This window comes from Pararge aegeria, chromosome 5 (assembly GCF_905163445.1).
Source record: "Pararge aegeria chromosome 5, ilParAegt1.1, whole genome shotgun sequence".
NCBI lineage: Eukaryota > Metazoa > Arthropoda > Insecta > Lepidoptera > Nymphalidae > Pararge > Pararge aegeria.
Window position 1 is genome coordinate 1,649,194 of NC_053184.1, and position 26,876 is coordinate 1,676,069.

The following is a 26,876-nucleotide window of genomic DNA, read 5'->3' on the forward strand; positions in this document are numbered from 1 at the left end:
CTGCGATGTTGATATTTTGAATAAAGCTGATACTTACGGACTAGGCTGGGAGTTATAAATGATTTTTATAAACGTAAGACGTAGTTTAGTGTAGTGGCTGTCTTTTCAAGTTAGTTATCAATATATTACCGGTCCACTGCATGGCAAAGGTCTCCGCTCGGAATGAGAGGGTTTAGGTCGTACCCTACCACGCTGGACACAACAGAACATTACTGAGAACTCTCATTCATGCAGGTTTCCTTGCGATGTATTCCTTCACTGTTTAAAGCAAGTAATATTGAAATTGCTTAAATGAAAACACACATGACTCGGTCTCCACGAAAGGAAAGCCGCAGCCAGACACACACACACACGGCATCAGTCAAAAATTAAAATAAATCATTATTTAAAGTAATAACACGATACTATTAATAACAATATTTTTAAAACAATTAACCAATCAAAGATTTTAAACTTATTTTCGTCGTTAATCAACATTTCTTAAATATAGCTCACTCGTACGAGTGCATTCACGACGGGACTCCGTCCTGTCTTGACAACGATCCATGTAACTGGGTCGAAATATTGACGGCCGACTGGCGCAGTGGGCAGCGACCCTGCTTTCTGAGTCCAAGGCCGTGGGTTCGATTCCCACAACTGGAAAATGTTTGTGTGATGAGCATTAAGTGTTTTTCAGTGTCTGGGTGTTTATATGTATTTTCTAAGTATTTATGTATATATAATTCATTAAAATATTCATCAGTCATCTTAGTACCCATAACACAAGCTACGCTTACTTTGGGGCTAGGTGGCGATGTGTGTATTGTCGTAGTATATTTATTATTATATTTATTTATTATTATAAAAAAAAAAAAAAAAAACGACAAATCCAAAAATATTATCGTGGTATGTACCCGATGAACTATATTTCAAAAACAATTAACCAATCACTAAATACAATAATAATTGTTACAACATACGGATTTGTCTTAGTTACATAAAATAACTGAGAATTCTAGAAAACATTTCGAGGTCCATTACATTCCATCAACGCGAGATGGTATTTTTGAAATTGATCACGAAGATGATCGCAAAAAGTCAGTAAATTATTTGATTGAGGAAAAAGCTTTCTTTGGAGTTAAGTGAAAAAATTCTCATTTTGGTCTGCAACGCACGATTGCTGGCGTGCCTGTTTGCTGTTCTACTTTTTAACCACGAAAATAGATTGCTTGGTTTTTGTCATATCTAGTATACGGATCAGTATTAAATACATCTTGGTTTCCACTGAAACCAAATCGAATTTTCTAATCAATATTTTGTCCGATGAAATATTTGTTTAAATATACTACTGTATTAGCTGTTTTGCCCAAGTTTTTGGTCCGCGTTTATTATGGATTTTTTACAAATCTCGTTGGAACCGTTGGTTTTCCTGGGATACAAAGTATCTTTTGTAGCTCTCCGTCCTTTCAACTATCTGTATGCCAAAAATTAAGTAGATTGGATGCTAAGTTAGGGCGAGAAGGAAGCACAAACAAATATAATTTCGCATTTATAATAATATCCAGGACTTACTTTTACTTATTCCAAATCATCTACAAGAGTTTAGTCACCATTAGGTTATATTTTGTTCGCGTTTATAATTTTTAAATACAAGTTCTTTGAATTTGGCAAAAAATATATTTTTGCTTTTACTTCGCTTAGTAATCGGTAGCTAATTTAAGTCATGTGCTATAAACCATCTTCTTCTTTTATACCACCATCACGATTGGCAGTGCATTAGTGGCAGCCTTTTCAAACTAACGCCCCCCCCCCCCCCCTTTTGATAGTTAATTAAACGTCAGAAGGGGAAATATTCGCATCATTAGGAAAACTCCCAGACGTCGCGGCCGGAAGAGACGTCGCCCCCTACCGCCTTCAGCTACTGGTGGTTTAGTCAGTATCTAAATTAAAAAATATTTTAACATTTCAACACACTCTTTTATAAGTTCACTCTTTAGAGAACAATAAATGTTTGGTTCGTAGTATAATGGAAGTAAAATACTAATACAAAAATAAAGCTCTATTCAGAGCTTTATTTTTTGGCCATTCGGGCCAAATTTAGTGACAATTTGTAACGTGAAAATCATAAGTCCTTCTTGTAAGTAACAAAATTTACAAAATAGACTTAAAGAGAAAATAGCCCGAATGGCTCTTCATCTTAAAATGAAAACCTCGTCGAATGAAAGAATATCAGCATATTAAATCACCGAGGAATATAAACACAAAATTTATTATTTACGAATATCTAACTCCTCCAATTTGATCAATTGTATAAGAGAATCACACCCCCGTAGAACACAGTTAATATTGTGAGCTGAACTAATAAATAAAAGTAATCGACTAGTTTCTAAAAATATATCAAATAATTATGTATATTTTTTTGCTGTCATATCCACCGTCGTTATTTGCCAATACGTTACGGCACGCAAATTCATCTCTTTTATACAAATCGGTTAGTGACTGTAATCTATACAACATCCAACACAGTACACCACCACTATCCATACAAAGGTAATAAACTGAAGTGGTTTGCTTCATATTCTCTGAAAATAATTTAAACATATCAATATTTACAATAATTACATCATTATAATTTAACTTTTGATATTTCTGTAATACAATTTTAAATATTGTTCTGTTATTCTATTGAATATCTGTTTGCTGTCAATGCGACAGATGGTTTGTTACCGTCTTATCATGGGTCCATTCAGTAATTTTGCTGGCAAAGGTTTAAAAGATACAATCTCGTGACGATTTCTAAACCCTTTAATAGCTAGTCATATTCTGAAAACGATACCTTTACGAATCATTTAAATCTAATAAATTTGTGTTTTCGTTAGATTTTGATTATATTACCCGGAATTGATAAAACTATTCAAATGTTAATGCCAAAAACCCTAATTCAAGAATGCAACTTAATGTTTCAAGGACGTCTTTATTCTTGATTTAACTAATCTAGAAAAAAGACGTCCTTAATACATTAAGTTGCAGGCTTTTATTTATTGACTTGAACTTTTGTCTCTTCATGTTTTTAGCAATTATTTTATTCCGAAATAATTCAAGCTGTAATCCTTAAATACAGCGTAGTTGGATAGACTTATTCTCGGATTTTGAAACCATTTTTTTTATCATGATCAAGTTATCAACCAGATCTGACCGACGTGGTGGATTACCTTAATCCACCACGTTGGTCCATGCAGATTTCCTCAAGATTTTTTCGTTCACCGTAAGTTAGTTTAATTGCTTAAAACGTTAGATGTTTAAACAGTAGGTTAGAAAAGTTTGAGGTGCGTGCCAGGATTCGAGCTCGGCCTACTGAAAGTCATGTCGAAGTCTTGCCTACTCGGCTATCACCGCTCTTTTTGTTTGTAATTTTTTTTGAAAAAGTGTCAATCAGAAACGAATTGGTTAGGGCCTCGTTGAATGATAAGTTTTTAAATATGTGAAACTACTTTAAAATACTCTGTTGACGCGTGTTTTTGTATGCTGACTGACACTAAAATAGTGGTTTTGAGTAGATCTTCCCTAAAACGTCAACTAATCTATATTATCATTAACTGCATCATTTTAATATCTGTTATTCAATCTGAATTTTTTCATAAATATAAAAAAATGCAAGGGCGAGCGATTATAAAAATTCCTAACGCTTACGCATAATCGAAGTTAGGAATAATTAAATTTAGGGATGTAAAGGGTTATAATATCCTCGCATTATCTTGTTAGTGGTACTTTATAATTCAATGGGCCCGTATGTTTGCACATCCCATAACCTTGGTGTATTGTTTTTCGTTGTTCTCAGGCTTGTACGGAATTCGAAGCATCTAAAAAGTATCATGCTTTTGATGATAGTTCGTATTTATTTTTATTGCAACAATGATATTTATTTTCGTTTTTTAAATCAAAAATAAATATGCACCACATACGTAAATGATTTCTTATGTCACCAAGTTAAAATGTTTATGACGCAATTATAATTCGTTCCTAGGAGTGACTATAGTAGCAAGATAAATATTATCATTTCCTGTCACTTGATAATGTTTGGGAAGGTCCTTGCTCTAATATAAATTCGTGGCATAACTTTTTATTTTTGCCATGAAGTTAAAACACAGCCCAAATCGAAAAATAAGATCAAGAGTTAAGAAAGAAAATTATTAAATGAAAATATTATAATAACATAGTATTGGTATATATAAATATATAAGCGGTGGTAGCTCAGTGGTAAGGACTTTGGACTTGCTTCAACGGTGAAGGGAAACATCATGAGTTCTTCATAATGTTCTCAATGGTGTGTGGAGTCCACCAATCCGCACTAGGCCAGCGTGGTGGACTACTACGGCCTAAACTGTTCTCATCGTGCAAGACCAGTGCCCTGCAGTGGGCCGGTATTGGTTGATATGATGATGAGTATTATAATAATTCAAAGTGGAAATAATTAAAGTAATAAGAAACTGGTGTTAAACATATTATTACAGCGTAATATTTATCAAATAAATTTTATAATTACACAAAATTAACAAAAGGAGATTGATTACTCGTTCCGCTTTTAGATTTTTCAACAAAAAAATATGTTAACAGGGTCTCCTTTTGTGATTCGTTAAAAAAATTCACACTGTCCTGCTTCCTACAGAATATCGTGGGTAAAAAATTAAGGCCAAAATTAAATTCCTTACAGCCCATAAAGTATAGAGTTACGTCATTACGGACGATGAGAATTTTCGGCTATCGCTCTACGCACTTTGCGAGATTTTTTTTTGTCATGATCACGGAGAAATATTTTTCTAGTAAAAAGTGTCAATTTTAAAGGCCTTTGTGTAATGAGATAAGTTCGTCTGATCTACGGGTGAAAACTGGACAAATAAGGTATGATTAATTAAAAGGCAAAATTAATTAAAATTTTGTGAGAATTCAAATAGAATGCAAAAATTGGCTTGGAATAGTTTATTTTCCTAGTTTGTAAAAATGTGCTTGCTTTCTAAAAAGCTGATAGTAAAGCTTCGTACCTACCCAAATTTAAGAGTGAAAGCTAAAAAGTTAAATAGGAATAGAAAATGTAGATTCTAAATGATACTTGAGAATAGGGACGACTACATTTAATTTCAAAAATTCTACAGCACAGTTCAAAACGGCAATTCGTGATAGTTGTCGTATGTCTAATGGACAAAATTAAGCAATATTAAATTACACCCTAAGAATCTTTACAAACACAAACGATTATAAGCTATCACTGTAATGTTATAAGGCTAAAAATGGATTGCACGTTTCTCATCGAAGGCGTGAAGTTAACTGCACCCCTCGGTACACGGAAGACACCATTATTCCATTTTAAAGAGTTCAAGATTCAAATCTAATGCCGCGTGACGATCGAGCGCGATACGCCGTGACGATTGCATAGGAAATTTGATGACCTCTTCACATTCAAAAACAAACCTTATGTCCCCAAACAGAAAGTTCGAAATCGACTGGTAATGCACTTACATATGTTCTCACGGCAAGTTCCTGTGAAGAGGTCGCCGTGGAAATATTTATTTCTACCGAATTTGAACTTTATTCTCAGATGTTCATGAATCAAGCTTGATTAGTTTCTAAGCTAGGGAAGACAAAACAAGCCGCCACACATGTTACGAATGCTTTAATTTTTTCTGTAGTGCTAAATAAATATTCTCTACGTTTTTATAGCCTTGCATTGACCCAACCATTATCAAGTTCTTTGTCAGTGAAGCATACTTGCAGTTTTTTACAACGTCTCGTGAGAAGTCATAAAGCTTATTTCTAAATTCATAAAAAACTTTTTATTTCTTGAATAACGAAATTTGTATCGTGAATATTTTTCACAGCTAAAACCATATTATTCAATCAATCTATTTCTCCGAATCAAAGGCGTGTAAATGTACGACTTAGGACGTTCAAATTTAGTCTGTCCTTAGTTCCTTGGTCAGCAGATTAAGCCATCGATACCGGTTAATATACATGATAGAATTAACGTACACAAGAACTCAGCACTAGAAAATTAATTGTACAGGTGCCCACTCTGTGAGTTGTGTGCAAACTCTTCAAACTAAACTAAAATTGCATTTTGATTTTGTTTTTTATAATAGTAGGCATTTTTGTTTTATTTTTATTCTTTTGATTGAGGTTTTATTTTTTATTATTTTACTTTTACTTAGATTTTGATGATTTTGTATTTTATGATATCCTTCAAGGGTTAATAAGCTTGTGTTAATGTAAAAAATATCTTTCGTTTGTTTATATATTATACTAGCTGTTGCCCGCGACTTCGTCTGCGTTTGATTTTGTTTTTTGATGTGGAATTAAATTTAGTTGTAGTTCTAATTGCCATTGGTGTTTTCTGTGATCTGTCCAAAGCATTCGATTGCGTTGAACACAAAACGTTGTTATTAAAACTAAGCCACTATGGCATCAAAAACGTTGCACTCAATTTAATTGCCTCTTATCTAAGTGATAGAGTTCAAAGGGTATGCGTAAAAGACATAAAGTCTAAGGGATCATCTGCCTTAATGGGTGTCCCACAAGGCTCAATTTTGGGTCCCTTATTGTTTCTGGTGTATATAAATGATCTGCCACACCATGTCAGGGGCACTTGTGAGATTGTACTGTTCGCAGATGATACATCTCTCATTTTTAAGACTGATAGAAACAAAGATAATTTTGACGACGTAAACCGTGCTTTGTCACATGTGTCAGACTGGTTTACTGTTAATAACTTACTTTTAAATGCAAAAAAAACTAAGTGTTTGGAATTTGTTTTGCCTAACGTATCGTGAATATTTTTCACAGCTAAAACCATATTATTCAATCAATCTATTTCTCCGAATCAAAGGCGTGTAAATGTACGACTTAGGACGTTCAAATTTAGTCTGTCCTTAGTTCCTTGGTCAGCAGATTAAGCCATCGATACCGGTTAATATACATGATAGAATTAACGTACACAAGAACTCAGCACTAGAAAATTAATTGTACAGGTGCCCACTCTGTGAGTTGTGTGCAAACTCTTCAAACTAAACTAAAATTGCATTTTGATTTTGTTTTTTATAATAGTAGGCATTTTTGTTTTATTTTTATTCTTTTGATTGAGGTTTTATTTTTTATTATTTTACTTTTACTTAGATTTTGATGATTTTGTATTTTATGATATCCTTCAAGGGTTAATAAGCTTGTGTTAATGTAAAAAATATCTTTCGTTTGTTTATATATTATACTAGCTGTTGCCCGCGACTTCGTCTGCGTTTGATTTTGTTTTTTGATGTGGAATTAAATTTAGTTGTAGTTCTAATTGCCATTGGTGTTTTCTGTGATCTGTCCAAAGCATTCGATTGCGTTGAACACAAAACGTTGTTATTAAAACTAAGCCACTATGGCATCAAAAACGTTGCACTCAATTTAATTGCCTCTTATCTAAGTGATAGAGTTCAAAGGGTATGCGTAAAAGACATAAAGTCTAAGGGATCATCTGCCTTAATGGGTGTCCCACAAGGCTCAATTTTGGGTCCCTTATTGTTTCTGGTGTATATAAATGATCTGCCACACCATGTCAGGGGCACTTGTGAGATTGTACTGTTCGCAGATGATACATCTCTCATTTTTAAGACTGATAGAAACAAAGATAATTTTGACGACGTAAACCGTGCTTTGTCACATGTGTCAGACTGGTTTACTGTTAATAACTTACTTTTAAATGCAAAAAAAACTAAGTGTTTGGAATTTGTTTTGCCTAACGTAAAAAAAATTGATAAAAACATCATAATAAATGGAGAAACACTTAAAATAGAAAACTCCACAGTTTTTCTAGGAGTGACCTTAGATTGTAAGCTACAGTGGGGTACCCATATAGAAAGCCTAGCGAGTAAACTCAGCTCAGCTGCATATGCAATCAGGAAAATTAGACAGCTTACCGATGTTGAAACAGCTAGGCTTGTTTATTTCGCATACTTTCACAGTATTATGTCCTATGGGATCTTGCTGTGGGGAAAAGCTGCAGATATTGAAAGTATATTTATACTACAGAAAAGAGCCGTACGATCAATATATAAACTTGGATCACGCGAATCGCTTCGTGAAAAATTTAAACAAATAGGTATTCTTACAGTAGCTTCGCAATACATTTATAGTAATATAGTCTTTGTGAGGCAAAATATTACTCTTTATAAATCAAAAGCTGAAATTAACAATCGACTTACCAGAAACGGTCATAAATTAGTGATATCTGCATATCGTCTGCGAAAGGTGCAGAACTCCTTTGTGGGGTTGAGTATACGCTTTTACAACATGATTCCTAAGGAAATTCTTGACCTACCAATGCATACATTTAAAAAATGTGTAAAAACGCATCTAGTACAGCGAGGTTACTATACATTTGATGAATTCCTCAATGACAAGGTAGAATGGAAGCAGCCAGCCTCGCTCTCATCTCCCGCAAGATAGCAAAATGATTGTAAATGTTGATGTTGGAAAAGAGCAACTACTGAGTTTCTTGCCGGCTCTTCTCGGTAGAATCTGCTTTCCGAACCGGTGGTAGAGTCACACAAACATGCATACTTGACGTTTCAAAAGTGCTTATAAAGTAGGCCTACTTGAAATAAATGAATTTGAAATTTGAATTTAAAAAAAAATTAAAGTACTCAGTATCGCTAAGCCTTGATTGAGGGGTTTGCTGCTGGCCGCTGAGGAGTTCTGTCCTCTATCTTCAACCACAGTTTGGATAAAATTAAACACATAGTATAACCTCTATAGTACAAAAATAGATCGTCAAACACTTTTATCCCCCTTCCAAAGGAACCGAGCTTCACGTCGGGATAAAAAGTATCCTATATTACTTCTAACACTTTCAAGAATATGTGTACAAAGTTTCATGAGGATCTGTTAAGTAGTTTTTGCGTGAAAGTGTAACAAACAAACTTACATTCACATTTATAATATTAGTAGGGATTATATGTTATTGTCCTTTTTATGAATATTTTGTTATTGTTTAGTCGCGAGGATTCAGTGACGACATAGATAAGGGGGCTGACTGAAAACCAGTGCTGCACTTTTTGGTATGCAGCTATACTGAGCCAGCTCCTTTGTCACACATTTTTTTTATACTTTTCAATTTATGACACAAATCTAACATTTTAAACCAATGTGTGAAAATCAAGACAATTTTTCTTTCTTTTCTTTTTATATTTCTTAAAAATATCCACCTCTTCCACAAATAACATAGTGAAAGTTTAAACATAAGAATCGGCACCTATACTGATGATTTTAAACATAAAAAATATTAATATTAATTAAAGTTTTGTTTTTTCCAGGTGAGTCGCAACAGCATGGGGATGACTGCGGTTACAGTTATATAAGTGAGTGAAAGATAAACAGTTCATGGTTTACCGTGTGTTCTTGACAGCTTTGCACGATTCTTTTATTTTCAACGTGCTTTTCTGCACTTTGAATCTTATTCACAAGATTTACGGAAAAATAAATTATACCTAAAACTATCATTTGCTTCAGTTTTGGTTATTTTGTTGTATACAAATTTCTATACTCAACTTGATTGACAGGTCCGAAACTAGTGCTGTATTTTTTAGATTTATCCCCGCTTAAGACCTCTGAGAAATTTAGTTTAATTTTATTTATATATCTTTATTCTATTTAAAGTTCCGTAGGATTGAGCGAATTTATTTAATAAAAAAATACATTTTCTTTTGCAATCTTTCAAAGTTGAATGACTTTCAGTGTAACACCCACACTTTGTGAAAACTAATGATACCTTATTTAATAAAAAAAATACCTTCAAGATTAATATGTATTCCTCATAATTGCTTAAAAAGATCACCCTCTTGACAACTGTGTTTCATGCAAGGCAAGTGTGAATAGAGACTTTCTAGACAGGCGTCATCTCGACCTCTTCATAGCTTTCCATCAAGCATGATAGATGTCTAGCGCTACCTTATTGATAATTAAAAAAAAACACTACACACCCGTATTAAGCTTTAAGACGTGTAAGTATATTATGTGTACAAAATACAACCCAGAAATGTTAAAACTCCATCAGTAATAAAAGAACAACATAATCTACATTTCGAATGCTTAAAAACAACTCGCTATTCAGCGAAACATCCAATAATTGTCACCTGGAAATAACTCTGAAAAAAAATAGAGCACGAACTCTCTGAGCAACTATAATAATCACCACTACAATTAAAAATTCCTCCCGGATAGGATTGCTCTCGAAAACAAACTCGGCACGGATAACTTGGCCCAATAATGAGATTGCAAGTCCGAGATTCACCTTTGGAAAATATTCTAAAAGATTTTTCCTTTGACTACGCTAGTGAAGCGACCGACCTAAAAACAATCCAGCATCTCGACACTAATTTAATTATCGGACTTCAGTCTTTTATTCGAATTGAAATGTTAATATTATTAAAGAACCATTTATCTATAGCACGATTAAGCTGCCTTAATACGCGGGTGGAGCAAAGCTATTCGATGCAACGGTCAATTATTTTCGTTAAATCTATGATAAACAAAAATTTCTTCATCCACGAAACGTCCTGCTGCTGCTGGCAATGGATCTCAAATCAAATCAAAACTTTTAGACTCAATAAGCACTGAATGATGACTAGATTATTTTTTAGGGCGTTCCAAATCCTAGGATCTATCTGTGTCCATCGGCTCCTTACTCGTTTTATGTCGTATGCCCACCTATACTTGGAGGTCGTAGCATTTACGGTGCATGTTCGACATTCCAGAACCTTGAGACCCCAACGTCCACCTAACTTCTAAGCTTTGTTCATTGTCATATAAGCTTTAAAACTTGTTATGCTATGTTTCAAGCTCTCGTTTCCTTACGGATCTCCTAATTTTTTGATGAGTCACTCAGAAAGTTATTGCGGCAGTATTTTTAACCCCCTAAATTGCTGACTAAGCTACTCTTATTTTTCTTATCAGGCATATAGTTAACCAGTAGATACCATGTTTCTGATCTTAATAATTCACCGCTGTAATACTTTACCAGATAAAACTAGTCGTTTAGATAAAATAGTTAAACGTAGTCCAGATAAAATATCCGACGTAAGACGATAAAAAGATATAGTCACCTAACTATTCTAAAAATTCAAGTCAGGCTTACCTTTAAAAATATATCCCAAGAATTCAACCTCCTTGCCTATGACAGCGTAAAAATAAACCAACCACCCGACACTAACTCAATTAATAAACTTCTCTCGAAGCATAACTATCGTATTGAACCGTGAAGAAAGTATCGTCGGGGCAAATAATTAAAAATTCAATTCGGAAACTTTTTTAATTTGGCCTTCCTCAATTTGCATTTGTTATTGGCGGTGTTTTTGGATAAAAGAAAAACTTCATTCTAATTTAACCATCGTTCCTTATATTCGATTTTGGCATTGGACACACGGATTGGACTCTTATAATACAATAATGCAATATTTTGTTCATTAGCTTTACTTGGTGCAGTGCGTGTTGCCGAATCATATTGTAGAATCATGGATCCCTTCGGGGGTCATGGAATCGCTCACTGGGAGTACCATTGGTAGCTGAAAATCTTTGGAAAGCTCAATAGCTTTACTGGTGGAATATTTGTGGGAATAGCACATAATAAATAAATCGGATCAGATTCTGTCGACATATGTAGTTCAATACGTTGCAAAAAAAGGTGGCACATGGTTGGAAAAATAGAAGATTTTTCTGTAAAATCTTCTTAAACGAGTCGCGATAACTTATTAGGGAATATGGGAATCACTACCAATTCTCCCCCTTTAACTTGTCTTTCTTATAAGCTTGTTATGTTTTGTTAGCCAATTAGAATAACCTAATTTAAAATGATTATCTTTTGTGCCGGTTTTTAAGGTGTTATCTTGGGAACAGCTGAACTGATTTTGCCTAGACTTTAGCGGGTAGGTAACTACATGACTCTGCATGGAATGTACCCTGTCTGTTTCCTATCGCTGGAAAGTAATCAAATTTTGTTGGCTAAGTAACACAATTAGTAGTACAGTAGGATATTTAGTTCTGTAGAAAACGGAAAAAATGAATGTGTACACATGATTATTTAGCAGATTTTTGTAGCATTTGTAATGGAAAACTGAAGATAAACTCTATTCTCCATGTTTCGGTGCTACGCTTTGTAGTGCCCGTACAAATACTAGCGTTGACGTGTCCTAAAGAAAAATAAGCGCTCCCGTGTACTAGTTCTGCGTCGCGAACTGGCCCGTTCGCACATTTGCAATTCCATTCGCGTCTGGTGCTGTCCGCATTGCAGCCATCCCTCTCGCACCCGTAATAACCCTACCTCCATCCTTTTCGGATGCATTCGATTGCAGAAAGCCGATTTTCAGAATGCGACGTTCACATTTGTTTCGACTAGGGTATAGAATGGTGGTGATTTTGTATCCGTTGTGCGAATTTCAATGAAAATTGCTGGGACTTTTTGGAGAGATTTTTTTGGTCGTTAATAATTTGTTTCAACAAGCCTTTTGCTATTTCATCTGATGGGTAGAGAGAGGTGTCAGTCTAAGATTAAAAAAAGCTTGACTAAAAGTAGCGTAGCAGTTTCTTAGGTGACTAACGTTTTTATTTTTAATTGTCTGTTTGTCTGTTTGTTCCGTCTAATCTCCGAAACAGTTGTACCTCATTTTTTTCTCAAGACTATACAGGGATTAATATCGGCTAAGTTTAGCTTATATCTTTCGGAAATGAACACCTAAAGGGGATTAATAGGGGATGAAAAACCGTATTAGAGATTCATGTTTAATTGAGTAATTAATTACCTAATTATTTTGTGTGCGTTGAAAAGTAATTATAAAAAATCATATGTAAATTTTATTTAATATTTAAAATTTTCATTTCAGTTCCATTCAATCACCGATACGAGATGCTCTGACGGGTGAAGGTACCGAATATTAACTAATCTATCAATCACCTTTACGCATATTATTAAGATTTTCATTCTCGCAAACGTGGAGTCGTTTTCGAATATCGAAAGATTGAAGCAAAATTGACCTAATGTTACTCTTTTTAGAATCACCAATTTTTTTTTATTGTTTTTATGATACCAAACCGCTTGCTGCAGAACTTGTTAGTTTCATTTTGCACTGACGTTACAAACTACCTTTCAAATCTTGTGCTGAAGTTACTAACTAACTACTACTACTACTAACTGCATTCGTGTGTGCTTTTGTGACGTATTGTTTGCACAATACACCTTAAAAGATGCATGGAAATATAAAGCGCAACTTGATCGCTGCAGTCACGCTGCACGTTAATAGCATATATTGTATCACACGTACCTGATGACTCTGTTGTTGGTCTAGTGGAAAGTATGATCAACTACAAACCACGAGTCCCTGGGTGAAATGCCTGGGTCTAGCCAAATTATTTTGAACTGTTGAAAAACTGAGTAGCTACAATCCCAGAGTTCGGAAATTGGTGTTGGACACAGCATGGTAAGCTGTCGTTTCTGGATATAGCGTGTAAAAATCGTTAAATGGGTTGACCCATATTGGAGCAGCAGCGTGATCCTTTACAACACTCTCTTAAATATGAGTAGAGGCCAAAGAACAGCAGTAGGACCTTTTTTTTATAATATAATATATGTCGTTATAGCCACATATAAAGCCTCATATATATATATATATATATATATATGTATCATTAATGAATATATACGCATAGATAACTAGTAGTAGTTAGCTTTTTAGTTTAGGACTTGGACCATTCATGGACTTGGTTTTTCATGGTGTTACAAAATCTATTTTGTTCGACGATCCAGAGCGAAATCGTATTAAGTAGGATAAACTGCAAACTCCTATAAAATATTACGTGCAATAATTATACCTTTTCGACCCTCGAAAGCAAGGATCGCCTTCATAGGCGCACCTTCAAGAAATATGCTCTGCGCAAAAAAACCGTCATAATTTTACGCACCCGCTGTTGATATAAAAAAGACAAAGATGCGCAGTTCTTCTAAGATATTAATAATATTTCCTCTGAAATTTCTATTAAACATTTATGTTAACTTTTTTTTTATTCCATAATTTTATCTTGCTATATTTTGCTCACATTCTTCGGAGCCTCTTTCTTCATTCGGTAAGGGTTGAAAAGACCAAGTTGACAGTTCGGAGACGCAGCACAAAGATGATAGTTCACTTCAATATTCCCTTAAAGTTGAATAATAATTATGAATGTGTTATGATCGTATGATGTATCGGTAACCTATTTGTTAAGCGTGGTTTAAATATAATTTCTAACTCCTACAACGCTAATTGTATCTCAAGAACAAATTCTCAAAATCTGGAGTAATATAAACTATGTGTTTTTTTTATCATGACTGTGTGTTGATCTTTGTTTTGGCACATCAATGGCGTCAGGTAAAATAATAATATTATGTAAAAATACGCGTTTGTGGATGGTCTACGGCACGTTCCGTCCAATTTCGGTCAATTTCGACCGGTTCCGACCATTAAGAGGGCCATCTTTCGTTCCGTTATCGCCCCGGAGCACATATATCAGGATATTATTTCACCCGCGAATATTATAGTCCAATGGCTAGTGGGAAACATGGGGTCGGTGCTTGATAAGTACCTATTATATAATGTTCGTACAACCAACTTACTTATTATTATTTCTTACTTTTATCTGCCTGCACTCTAATTTTTGGTCTCTGGTATGGTAATCGCCAATTCTTTTAGGAAATAAACACTTATATTTTTTCTGCCTTGCTCTGTTAAATAAAGACATGCAGTTATTTTCTGACAAATTTGACTATTACAGGCTAACATTCATCCGCAAATACATCAAGACCCTCATTAGCTTGAAGCTAAGTTATGACGCGGTATAAGCGTCGGCATCATCGTCATCATCATCATTCACATCATTTACCGATACATGTCTTCAGCTGGTCATTGATTATTTTTACGGGGTTTGAAAATATACGGGCTTGTGTCCAGCGGGTCCCTGCGATTCGTTACACCACCAGCCATAGTCACAGGTTGCTATTTCAAGAGCTTCCAACCCGAGTGTCCCTCGATTTTCAAAGCTATGTGCCCCGCAGTTTGTTCAGTTCCTCAGCAAAATTTCCCACCAGCTCTTACAGCACTACTCTTCATATCTAATCAGTGCGCCAAGAAATATGGTTACGTACGAGTCGTGGTTATGCGTTATGATTTTTATCGCGGGGCAACGCTATTTATTTCGCGTGCAACAGCGAGGGTGGTCCCGTATAGTGCACACGTCCGCTTCCGCTTTGCGAACCTTCTGGAACGTATTACGTAGTTGTAACATCAATTTTGATAGATGAAATTGTAGAAAATTGTAAATTAAGGTTGTTAAGGAAATACAAGAGAGAAGTGCAAAAAGCTGAATGTTGCAGATATGCTATAGTAGCATTTAGTTGTAATAGTATGGAAAATATGTCTTATTTATTTTGGTAAGATTTCAACCCGACTAAAAATGTGTTATTTAGTAGTGACAGAACCTTTTTGTGACAGAGCTCGTCCCGAAGCACTAACGCTTATTCTCGAAATCGAAAACTTCTTATTTCTGCTGCAAAGCAGCATTGCTGTGATGCAGTCTCAAAGGCGTGGTTGTTTGTGTGTTCATTGGAGTAGTGTTTATTGCGCCATGTGGCTAGATGTTAAGCCTAACTCCTTAAGTTAATGGGCGCATGGCACTTCGTAAGACTTTTTCTTGCATGTCCTGAGGTGTGTTGCTCTGTATTTTGGCGATGTTTTTCCGCTTACCATCAGGGTAATTTGCTTGGACTATAAAAATAACTGTAAATCAAAATACTTGGTTTTACTACATGTAAGACAGTTTTTTGATTGACAGTTATTTTTTTAACTCAGGCTATTAATGCTGGGAACTGACCATCTCCCTGCTCCCTTATTCACCATGCAGCCTCAATGCGGTATGTGGCTTTTACCGCCCCATGTTTCTGATAATAACGTGTTCTCTGATAACGCCAACTTCCTAAACGTTCCTTAACTTTCCTAACTGGTACTGAATTTTTTAACAGCTACCCAATATCTAACCACCTGTGACCTTACCCGGGAATTGAACGCAGAACCTTCACTACCTAGGTCACCAGACTAACCCAGCTAAGCCCCAAATCAATAAAACAGGGTGAGATGATCCATAGATTAAGAAAGGTAAACATTTTTGTTGTTGTAAATATAGTTCTCGATAATTGTTGAACAACAAACTTAGGTACGGTTGTTTTCATACGAATCAAAGCGGGCTCACCAACGAGTAAGGTTGAAAATAGCCTGCGACCACAGACAGACGCGGCCCGACCGCATTGTCCACAAATGTAACGCGATAGAATCGATTCACGTCGTATAACGACTCGATAATATAAAATCGATACCGATGCCGCCGGTCATTCTCGTGCTTCTTACGCCGGTGAATTAAAAACCACCTTAATATTTCATACTTCCAAGAAACTCGTGACTTTACGACGTAAGTACTGAAAGGTTAGGGTTTTATGGTTATAATATAATTCCTAGGGTTACTTTGGACTTACTAATGCATACGTCAAACAATGTATTTCAAACCCATTAATTGCACCGAGATTACTATACTTGATGGAATGGATTACTATACTTTTTTAATGACAATGTACCTAAGAAACTAAAGGTTTCACTTATATTTTTACACGCTTTATATTAGCTTCACTCGTATGTTTGTTTGTAACCGACTTCTTTGGGCGTGATTTTGACCCACTTTAAAGGGTCAGATTTCTTACAAACTTTGTAGACATATCGAAGACCGATGACAATACACTAATCTGAAAAGATTATTCCAATTTTCACTATAAAAAATAAGATTTTTTACTAATTACTACAGCGCCATCTAGACCCAAATGTAAATAACCTATGGCGTTCGCGTACCTAACAAATTCAAACATTAAGCTACTAGATGGTAGAGGGCGTTAGCTATTACTTTTTAATGGCCTGTTTTAAATAATAATTAGAACTTGCATTTCGAGAGACGGGCACACTAAATAAAAAATAAAATATTTTATCTCTTTAATGGTGGATGGGTTACCGATTAATTTTGCTCTAATAAAAATAATAGATCAAGAAAAACTAAAAAAAATCGCTATTATGAATAAACTAAAAGAAAGAAATTAGTTTAGTTTTTTATACCAAGCGTGTTTTTTTAGTTTGTTTGAACTATTTAATTATTATCTCCGACTCAATAAAGGTCAAGATAATAAAGTAATAAAGCGCATAAAAACACGAAAGTGTTAGTTCGAATAGTTTAGAAAACTCCTTTCAAAGGCCAAGAAAAATAAAACAGAAACTTGTACGTTCAAATTAACTGACATAATCAAATCACGACGCAACCGTTCGGGTGTCGCTAGATGACGTTCGCCGTAGCTATTTAAGTTTCCTTTGATTAAGCGCACGACAGAGATTCTTCTGATTAAAATCTCACTGTAGATATAGCGGTTTAAGTGATTATCTACAGTTTCAAGCTCTTTGAAACTTAAAGCTCTCCCAGAAATAGCTTTCTTATTGACTTTATTAATTAATCAACAGCTTAACCAAAAACTAACATCTTTTGCAATCTTTTATATTTTGTGTACAACAATGATTGAGGATCGATAAAAAGAAAATATAAACATTATTTTTCCTGATATAACTGAAAATCGAATGCGAATCGAATATATGGAAGCGGTGATAGCACTGAGTAGGAGCTCGACTTCAGTTTCGGGGGGACGAGTTCGAATCCCAGCTCGCACCTCTAACTTTTCTAAATTATGTTCGTTTTAAGTAATTAAAATAATACCACTTGCTTCAACGGTGAAGGAAAACATCGTGAGGAAACCTGCATGTATGAGAGTTCTACATCATGTTCTCAAAGGTGTCTGGAGTCAACGAATCCGCTGCGGGGCCAAATGAGCCAGCGCGGCGGAATACGGTCTTAACCCCTTCTCATTGGAGGAGAAGACCCGTGCTTTGTAGTGGGCCGTTAAAGAGTTGATGCGATGATGACGATGAACTGTAAATCAATTGTGATTTATGTTTAAATGCACTATAAAACTAGTCAGAGTCTAACAAGGTAAAATAAATATTCATGATAATCATGGACATCCGCCAAAAAAGTAGTAGTAGTATAACATTTTAACAACTACACAACAAAATAGGTATAAACTTTTACATAATCATTTATTATGAAAATATGGTGGCTATTCATATTTATGTTCTTAGAACCCTACATTAATTATTAATTAATAAAAGCTAAGAGTGTTTTAGGTGTTCGAAGTAGCCAAAATTTTCTCTAATAGAAGTCTGAATTGGCATCACTGGCATATTACGTTTATCCACAGGAATAATAATAATAATAAATAGTATATTTATAATACACACATCGCCATCTAGCCCCAAAGTAAGCGTAGCTTGTGTTATGGGTACTAAGATGCCTGATGAATATTATTAAAATAAATACTTAGAATATACATATAAAAACACCCAGACACTGAAAAACATCATGCTCATCACACAAACATTTTCCAGTTGTGGGAATCGAACCCACGGCCTTGGACTCAGAAAGCAGGGTGGCTGCAAACTGCGCCAATCGGCCGTCAAACGCTACGGCCTCAATGTAATCAATTTATTGCTGCATTTTTAATTCACTTTCATTGTTCATCTTAATATAGAGTATATTAACGGACCCGCGCGACTTCGTCCGCGAATGAGCGAACTTTAAAAAATATCCAATATAAAGGATTCTGAGTTTCCAATATAAATGAATTCTAGCTAGATCGATTTATCCCCCTGTTGAAACCCCCCTGTATACTTCATTTCATGGAAATCGTTGGAGCTGATTGCGAGATTCCAATTATATATATATATTTATCGGTAATACACGAAAAAAATGTCATTTTCTAAAAATGAATAAAAGCTAGATTGATTTATCGCCCCCGAAACCCCTTGTATACTAAATTTCATGAAAATCGTTGGAGCCGATTCCGAGATTCTAATTATATATATACAAGAATTGCTCGTTTAAAGATATAAGATTTCTAATGACTTTTACAAAGAATTCTGCTTAATTGATAAAATGAAATTTAATAGCTGTCATATAATTTATTTGCGAAATGCAAATCCGCCATAAATTGTCAATAAGAGGACTAAGAGCTTTGATAGTCGCCATTCCTTGAACCGTAACGATTTATAGTGTAAGTTTTAGATGGAAAAACTTTGTAATCCTGTCTCCTAACGGCATCCCTTCGGGGGTAGTTTTTCTAATGTCGAAAAGTACAAGATCGGATTATAACTGCCCTATGTAAAGATGAGACCTCCTGTATTATTATTCGCGATTTGACACCTCAGAGCATTGGATGTAAACTTTTGAGCTCAGAAATTTGAAGCTCTTTCGTTGAAGCATAATAATATTTTCCAATATATAAAACTTTATTTACGATAAGTTTGTCTAATATCATGCGAGAGTATTCGGATTTATTATTTACTCTTATGCGGCTCTTTTGAAAACTGAAATTAAACTAGCTTTTGTTATGGTGTAAGACTTACAACATTTAATTATTTAATATGGAATTATTCAATATGGATCACATGGAAAATGATTGACTATAAATTTACAAGTTATATCAGCATACATTATCTTAACAGGGCGTTCTTTACAATAATTTGCACTATATTGGTGTCTGTAAATTATATAATTACAAACAAACGAAAATCATCTAAATACGATTCAATTCTAGCCCCTTGGTCTGATAAGCCTTCCTCTTATTTTTCACAGCTTTGTGTTAAATTTTGTATGTTACCAGCGCTGATGATATACGGTTAATTTTTTTCTTAACTATAAAATGAAATTGAAAATTCTATTCACTTCCAGTATTTACTCGCTTTTTGTCAAAGAATAGCAGCCATCTTGACGCCATCAGTTTAAGGCAAGGTTGCATGCCACTCGTTTGCCAAACTTTGAGCCTAAATTTTTCAACTTAGTGGATGGCCACCATATTATCTGAGTATATGCCCACACTTTAACTTTAACCCACACTTTTCTGTTTAGTATACCTACTCTTCTCTGTTAACGATTTAAAGAAAAATGTTGTATCATAACATGATCATATGCTGTATGATAACAATGAAAGAAAAGGTCATAACCAAGCAGTGAAACAATAAGAACGAGTACTTTACTAAATTTATAAAATAAAATATGTATATAAAAGTTACAGTATCATCAGAAAGGAGAAATAAAAACCCTCGCAAGGGGAGAATGTGGACATTTATTTTTCTGAGCCATTTATACTGTAACATATCGAGTCATTACGTGTCCGTGTAAGGACGTTCGCGTAAAACGAAGAAATTTATACATTCTCGTAATTCTTCCCGTAATAAAAACACATTCAGTGTATTATTTGAGGGTTTTGATTGTCCATGTATTTGGTTTGCCAACTTATAAATAAATTAAATTAAATGGTGAGTGTAATTCATGTTATACTAATGTATAAAGCTGAAATGTTTATTGGTGTGTTTTGTTTGATTACTTGAACGCGACGATCTCAGGAACTGCTTTTCCGATTTGAAAAATTATTTCAGTGTTCGATAGTTCATTTATTGAGGAAGGCTATGAACCATCAAATTCAAATTCCAAATCAAGTTTTTTATTCTTTTGAGAGCTGGCGCTGCGTTAACGTTTAAAGTTTCTATAAAATCATGTATGACAAAGTTGCTTCCTTTTAAAAGCTCTAAAAAAAGACAGAATATGTCTATCTGATAAGGTTGACTTATATGCCGACGAAGTCGCGAGGGACCGATATTTAGTAAATTATGTTTATAGATAGTATATTCAAGCGTCATGTGCGATGTTTCGGTTTATGTTTAAGGGACACACACACATACACACACAAACACACGCACACACATACACACACTCAGACTTACACACACACCCAAACAAAACTATCAGAAAGAGAAAAAAGGTTAACTTATTAATACCCCGTGGTAGAACAACGCGAGATCTACCTGGGATCACCAGCCACTATCCCAGAAGTCCTCAGCAACCTGGGCGGTATACTGGGATTCTGGAACGAGCTTGGATGCCTGGAGTAGCGAGCAACAGTGGGAAATTTCACGTACAACAAGCGAAGCGCTTACGTGCGGAAACTGCCCAGAGAGAAGAAGAAGAAGAAGAAGAAGAATACCCCGTCGTTTTTACATTGGGGATAAGACAACTTCCATGGGAACAAATTATGTCTATTTTGTTTTGATTGAACATTTTAAGTAAAAGTGTGGTTACAATCTTTAAAAAGATGTCTTTTTTAATTTATCTTGATGTCTTTTTTATATAATCTTTTTAAATTTATATTTATATATTTTAATTTCATTACTACTTCTATTATTAACCATATTTTGTTCCTTCTCCATTTACCGTAATCTTGGTGCAAGAAATTTTATACCCAGCAGGTATTTCTGAAGGAAATAAAATAAGAATTGAATTATATGAATCCCATAAATCTAAAGGAGTAAGGCTTTAATGTTATATTAACTCTGCAATAAATCTTCAGGTGAAAGGAAAAGCTAAAAGGAAATTCACAATATAACAGAAAGCGATATGTCCACAGATATTTTGGAGTAAAATATGACAATCATGATAGGTATGTTTTAGATCGGTTTGCTATAAGACAGAGGTGAACGTCGTGAACAGTGTAATATCTTAAAGTTTAAAATCGACTTCCGAGTGAGGTAATAAGGTTCAATAAATAAAGCACCCAAGCTCCAGGCTAGGGTCACCATTTCCGAAATCATCCAGCGGGATAAAATTCAGCAGCTATTTTTTGATACCACAAATATTTAGCAAAGGATTTCTATGGGTACAGGGCACGAGTATCAATTCGGAACCTTAAAAAAAAGAGTATTTACAAATCTTGTTGCCACTGGATTTTTTTTATTTAACATTCAAATTTCTTAATTCAAATAAGTCTCATATACGACTCTTTGTTTCTAATTCGGTTATAATAATGAACGTTATAAACATGAAACCACAGATCCTTGCGATTCTGTTTTATAACTGTTTGAAGCTATAGTAAGCATTTTGTGTATTTTGAATTAATTATAATTTCAAACGTTCGGCCTAGCTTGATAATTTTGTTTTTAACTTCCCTTTATCCCTAATTTGGCAGACTTAAAGAAGTTATATCAAATAATTAATTCTTAGACGTGATGGGAATCTTGAAAGTGGACTAATCCGTGAAAAGCTGGACTAATGGAAACAATATTCCAGAACAACCTACATAATACAAGAACAGTAGACGAGTCTTCGCGGAATGAAAATATAGGTCAAGTCGGGCGAAATTAAACTTTAAATCGATGGCCTTAAATCTCTCTTTTGCGTTTCGTTTTGGACGGCACAGAATAATCTTGTTCGGCAGTCATTTTTGACCAATTTCCCCCGGTATCGAAAAATATTTTATAGAGGCCGACGCGAGCGTCACAAAGTCGTATCAAACCTTTGTGCGTTCGGTACTAGAGTTTTGTTACTTTGTTTGCCTATATTCCCAACGCCGGTGTATATCTATCGTTTAGTTTTCTAGATATATTCTGACTGCGTATTTCTGTCCTGTTTTTAACTAGTAAAGAATGAAGCATCCTTTTTTAGTTGACCGAAGCCGTACCACATGTAATATGGAAATGTTTCATATGTATTGTAAAAATAATAAACAGCTATTCTTTTATTTATTTTTATTCCTTTACAAGTTAGCCCTTGAGTGCAATCTCACCTGTTAAGTGGTAATCCAGTCTAAGATGGTAGTGGGCTAACCCGTTTGGGAGTATGGTAGTCATACTTCTAATAGGTTTCTAGGCGACATCGCACTGGAACACTAAATCGCGTATAAGCAGGTTTTTGTCGTTAGGGTAGTAACTAGCCTCGACCAAAGCCTCCCAAGAGACCAGACCAGAGAAAATTCAGAAATGATAAACCCCCAAATTCCTCGTGCCGGGAATCGAACCAGCGCCAGGGAGGTCGCGAAGAAGTACTAGCAATTGCACGTGTTCTTCGTCCCATGGGAATCTTGTGGGAAACACTAATTTATCTTATTATTTATATATATAAAAACGAGCCTAAGCTCCTTCCTTTCACCTAAATTTATGCCAAAAATAAAGTCAATTGGTTGCTTAATTAAGGCGTGAAAAAAAGACAAACAAACACACTTCCGCATTTATAATATATGTTAGGATAGTTAGTAAAAGATAAAGCTATATGCAAAACTTGGCATCAATAAAGATAGAAGCGTCTTTTAAATACAAATTTGGAGCAAGAAAAAAAAGAAAAGTGCTAGCTGACAAATAACGCTACTGTTAAAAGTGTCCCGAGCTTCGATAATTTTACTCTATTGCTTTTTATTTTACAATTCATCGCCCCATTTATTCACGGAAAGTAATTAAATGATTTACTCTTAGAGTTCTTCCGATGTTTATTTAATTTTCTCCCTCTTAAAGGCTTTGTGGGGATGAGCAGTGTATCGGTTTTATTGAGGGTTTCAATTATTGCTCAACTTGTTTATGGTATTTCATAAATAAAATTGCGATAAATATTATTGAAATCCTGTTTACTGTATGCTCTGGAAAATGCCTCTAGAGCAATCGTTTTTTTCATTCTAGAAGTCTAGTGTAGACATTTCGGTTTTATTGAGGGTTTCAATTATTGCTCAACTTGTTTATGATATTTTATAAATAAAATTGCGATAAATATTATTGAAATCCTGTTTACTGTATGCCCTGTAAAATGCTTCAATGCAATCTTTTTTTTTCCATGCTAGAAGTCTAGTGTAGACATTTCGCTATAAAAATTTTATATTTTGTTTTTAGTTTATAACTTCAGAAAATAGGTCTCTATAAAATTGCCAAAAATTTACCTTTTGCGCCGGAGGTGTCAAAACCATTTAAAAATAATGTTAAAGTAACTTGTCTAGGTTACTTTTACTTCTGGCTCACTTTTGGATGAGAAAACAGGAGAATACGAAACGTGGATCTAATCATATTTTTATCGGTAAAATAGGTCTGAGCTCTCTGCTCTCTCTCCATATCGCACTCTGTGGTAGAAGACATGAGAAGTTCAGGCTTAGCGTGATGGTGATTTGTTTCTTCTATCATCATCATCATTTCAACCTATTGACGTCCACTGTTGGACATAGGTCTTTTGTTGGGAGTTCCACAATCCACGGCCTTGGGCGGCTTGCCTCCAGCGGCTCTCAGCGACTCGCCTGATGACATCTGTTCGCCTCGTTTCACCTCGTGACATCGCACCGCATTTCTCTATGAGAGGAAGTGTAATGTTTTGTAGGGTACAAAACGAATTATAAGACTACCTAATATAAAGGAATAAATAAGTCTTGAGTTACGCCATTGGAGTTTTACTATAATATTACAGTATATAGCTACGTTAATGCATCAGACAGGTTGATAAAAAGTAAATGGACTAACGTCATATAAAGTAAACAAAGTGAATTTTCAGATTGGATCAACATGTACAAGCACCTCGGCTGCCCTATAAAAAGGCAGTTATTAAAATGCCAGCGCAAGGTGACGTTGCTACCTTTACTAACTGCCGACTTGGGAGCCATGTCCCATATTGCCCGCCTTCTTATTTCCACCGCCATTAAATTACCGTCCGCCATCTTTATTATCGCGATGACGTATTTAGATTGCACCTTTGATTGTTTTGGTTTTTTTTTTTGAATTTATGTGTTATATTTCGCATTTTAACAACCAGCATGGCTTGAAAATAGTAGTGGAATTAATACAACTTTCTTTCTTTATTGCTCTAGTAAGAAGAGTTATATTTTGAATCCATTACTAATATTATTTATGCGAAAGTTTGTTGGTTTGTTTGTCCTTCCTTCACCGCCCAAACTAAGAAACCAATCAACTTGGTTTTTGGCATAGAGTTAGTTAACAGAACGGAGAATTTTTCATGGACCAGACTGAAGTCATGTAAGACTGCTTTTGGTCTTTGAAAATCATCAAATTCCCAAGGATGGTCACAATGAGATGGCCACGACCACGCTTGCAAGAGTACCGCTGCGACCGAGAAGAAAGAAGAAGTTTAAATCAACTTTAAGAACAATAAGTGGATGTATTAACAATTATTCAACGTCACTTAAATTATACATAGTTCATTCGATAAGGACCTTTCGGGAACGTATCCTTTAAATGCCAAGCTTTTTGTCATTAAATCTTTTACCTTTAGAGTCAAAATCATACATAATATGTGAACTCACAAAGAAAAGGACTTTTTCAAAAGTCACGTAGATAGCTGCAAGGTTACATCACCTCGGCTAACTGTCGACAAGGGAGCAAAGTTCCATATTAATCGCATTCTTATTTTGAACGCGGCAATATTACCCGCCGCCATCTTTATTGTCGTGATGACGTATTTAACTTGGTGGCTTCTGTGATTGATGTTTTAGGGAGTAGGTTTTTACACAGAATCGCATGCCGGGGGCGCTGTTTATGTACATCAGCCCCTTGACGTCCCACAGTTGGGCTATCTCTCTCTTAGGAGAGAGGGATAGAGAGTTTAAACCAACCGCGCGGTTAGTGCTGCTGTGGCGGGCATTGTCGATAATTATCACAATATTTAAAGTATAACAAATGGGTAACCAGCACCCAATATTCAACTTGCTCTTAGTGGCACAGTGGCATCGCGAATTCTGTAAATAAGGGCGCACTGAAGGACACGGGTCTCCTGCCACGACGAGAAGGGATTTAGCCCGTAGTCCACCGCGCTGGCCCAGTGCGAATTGGTTGACTTTTACCAATAGTTATCAAGAATTACTAATATAAACGTCGCCAAAGTCGATAGGCACTCGATTTAGGCGGTGCTTACGTGAAAACGGGTATTTATCTTCTACAGATTACCTCATTCGTAATTTGATTACATATATGTAGTTACTTCGTGGACCTTGTTATTTTAATACCATCATATTCAACGACGTCGCAAATATTCACACCACTTTATACTTTTGGCCAACCATTGTAGATGCATTACTTACTTTTCGTTTTATTTTAAATAAATAAATATACTACGACAATACACACATTGACATTTAGCCCCAAAGTAAGCTTGTGTTATGGGTACTAAGATAGCAAATAAGTATTTTTATGAATTATATAAAATAAACAATTGAAAAAAATGTGATGTTTTTAAATATTTTTAAATTAAATGACGTATAAACCAGCCAGCAACCTTATATGATACTGATATCAAACCTTTTGGTGTGTGTGTGTGTGTTCTGCTAAATATGCCGGTGTGTGTATATAAATACTAATAATATACTGATAAACACCAAAACATTCATGTTCATTACACAAACATTTCCATTTCCAGTTATGAGATTCGAACCCACGGCCTTTACCTCACAAAGCAAGATCGCTGCCCACTGCGCCAATCAGTCAAAATATTATTACAACTACAAAAAAAAGGGATACAATATTGAAAACAACTGTCATTCATTTGAATTAGACGCGTCATGTTCTTCGATTCCCTGTAGGTTCCCTACATGCCCAGTGGATTAAACCAATTTCGTGTACAAGAAAAGTTTGTTGTGTACAAAAAAGTATTATGTCTATTGCGGTCAGTAAAGGTATTTTTTATTATGATAAACAAACCTCAAAACTAACGACTTTATTAGGTTATGTGCGTTTTAATTTAAGCAATTATTAATAATTTACACAACACATTCACACACCCTGCTTTATGAGTCCAAGGCCGTGGGTTCGATTGCCTCAACTGGAAAATGTTTGTGTGATGAACATTAATGTTTTTCAGTATCTGGGTGTTTATCTGTATATTATAAGTTTTTATGTAAA

General features: G+C 35.0%; 1 protein-coding gene across 3 annotated transcripts in view; it reads left to right on the forward strand.

Annotated features, from left to right (window-relative positions):
- The window catches only part of LOC120623700 (teneurin-m), a 389,304-nt gene that overhangs the window by 69,632 nt on the left and 292,796 nt on the right, over window positions 1-26,876 (forward strand). For all 3 annotated transcript variants that reach the window (XM_039889874.1, XM_039889875.1, XM_039889876.1), the window contains exon 2: window positions 9,324-9,368. In XM_039889874.1, the coding sequence (XP_039745808.1) occupies window positions 9,324-9,368 (45 nt within the window). The remainder of the gene's footprint in view (window positions 1-9,323; window positions 9,369-26,876) is intronic.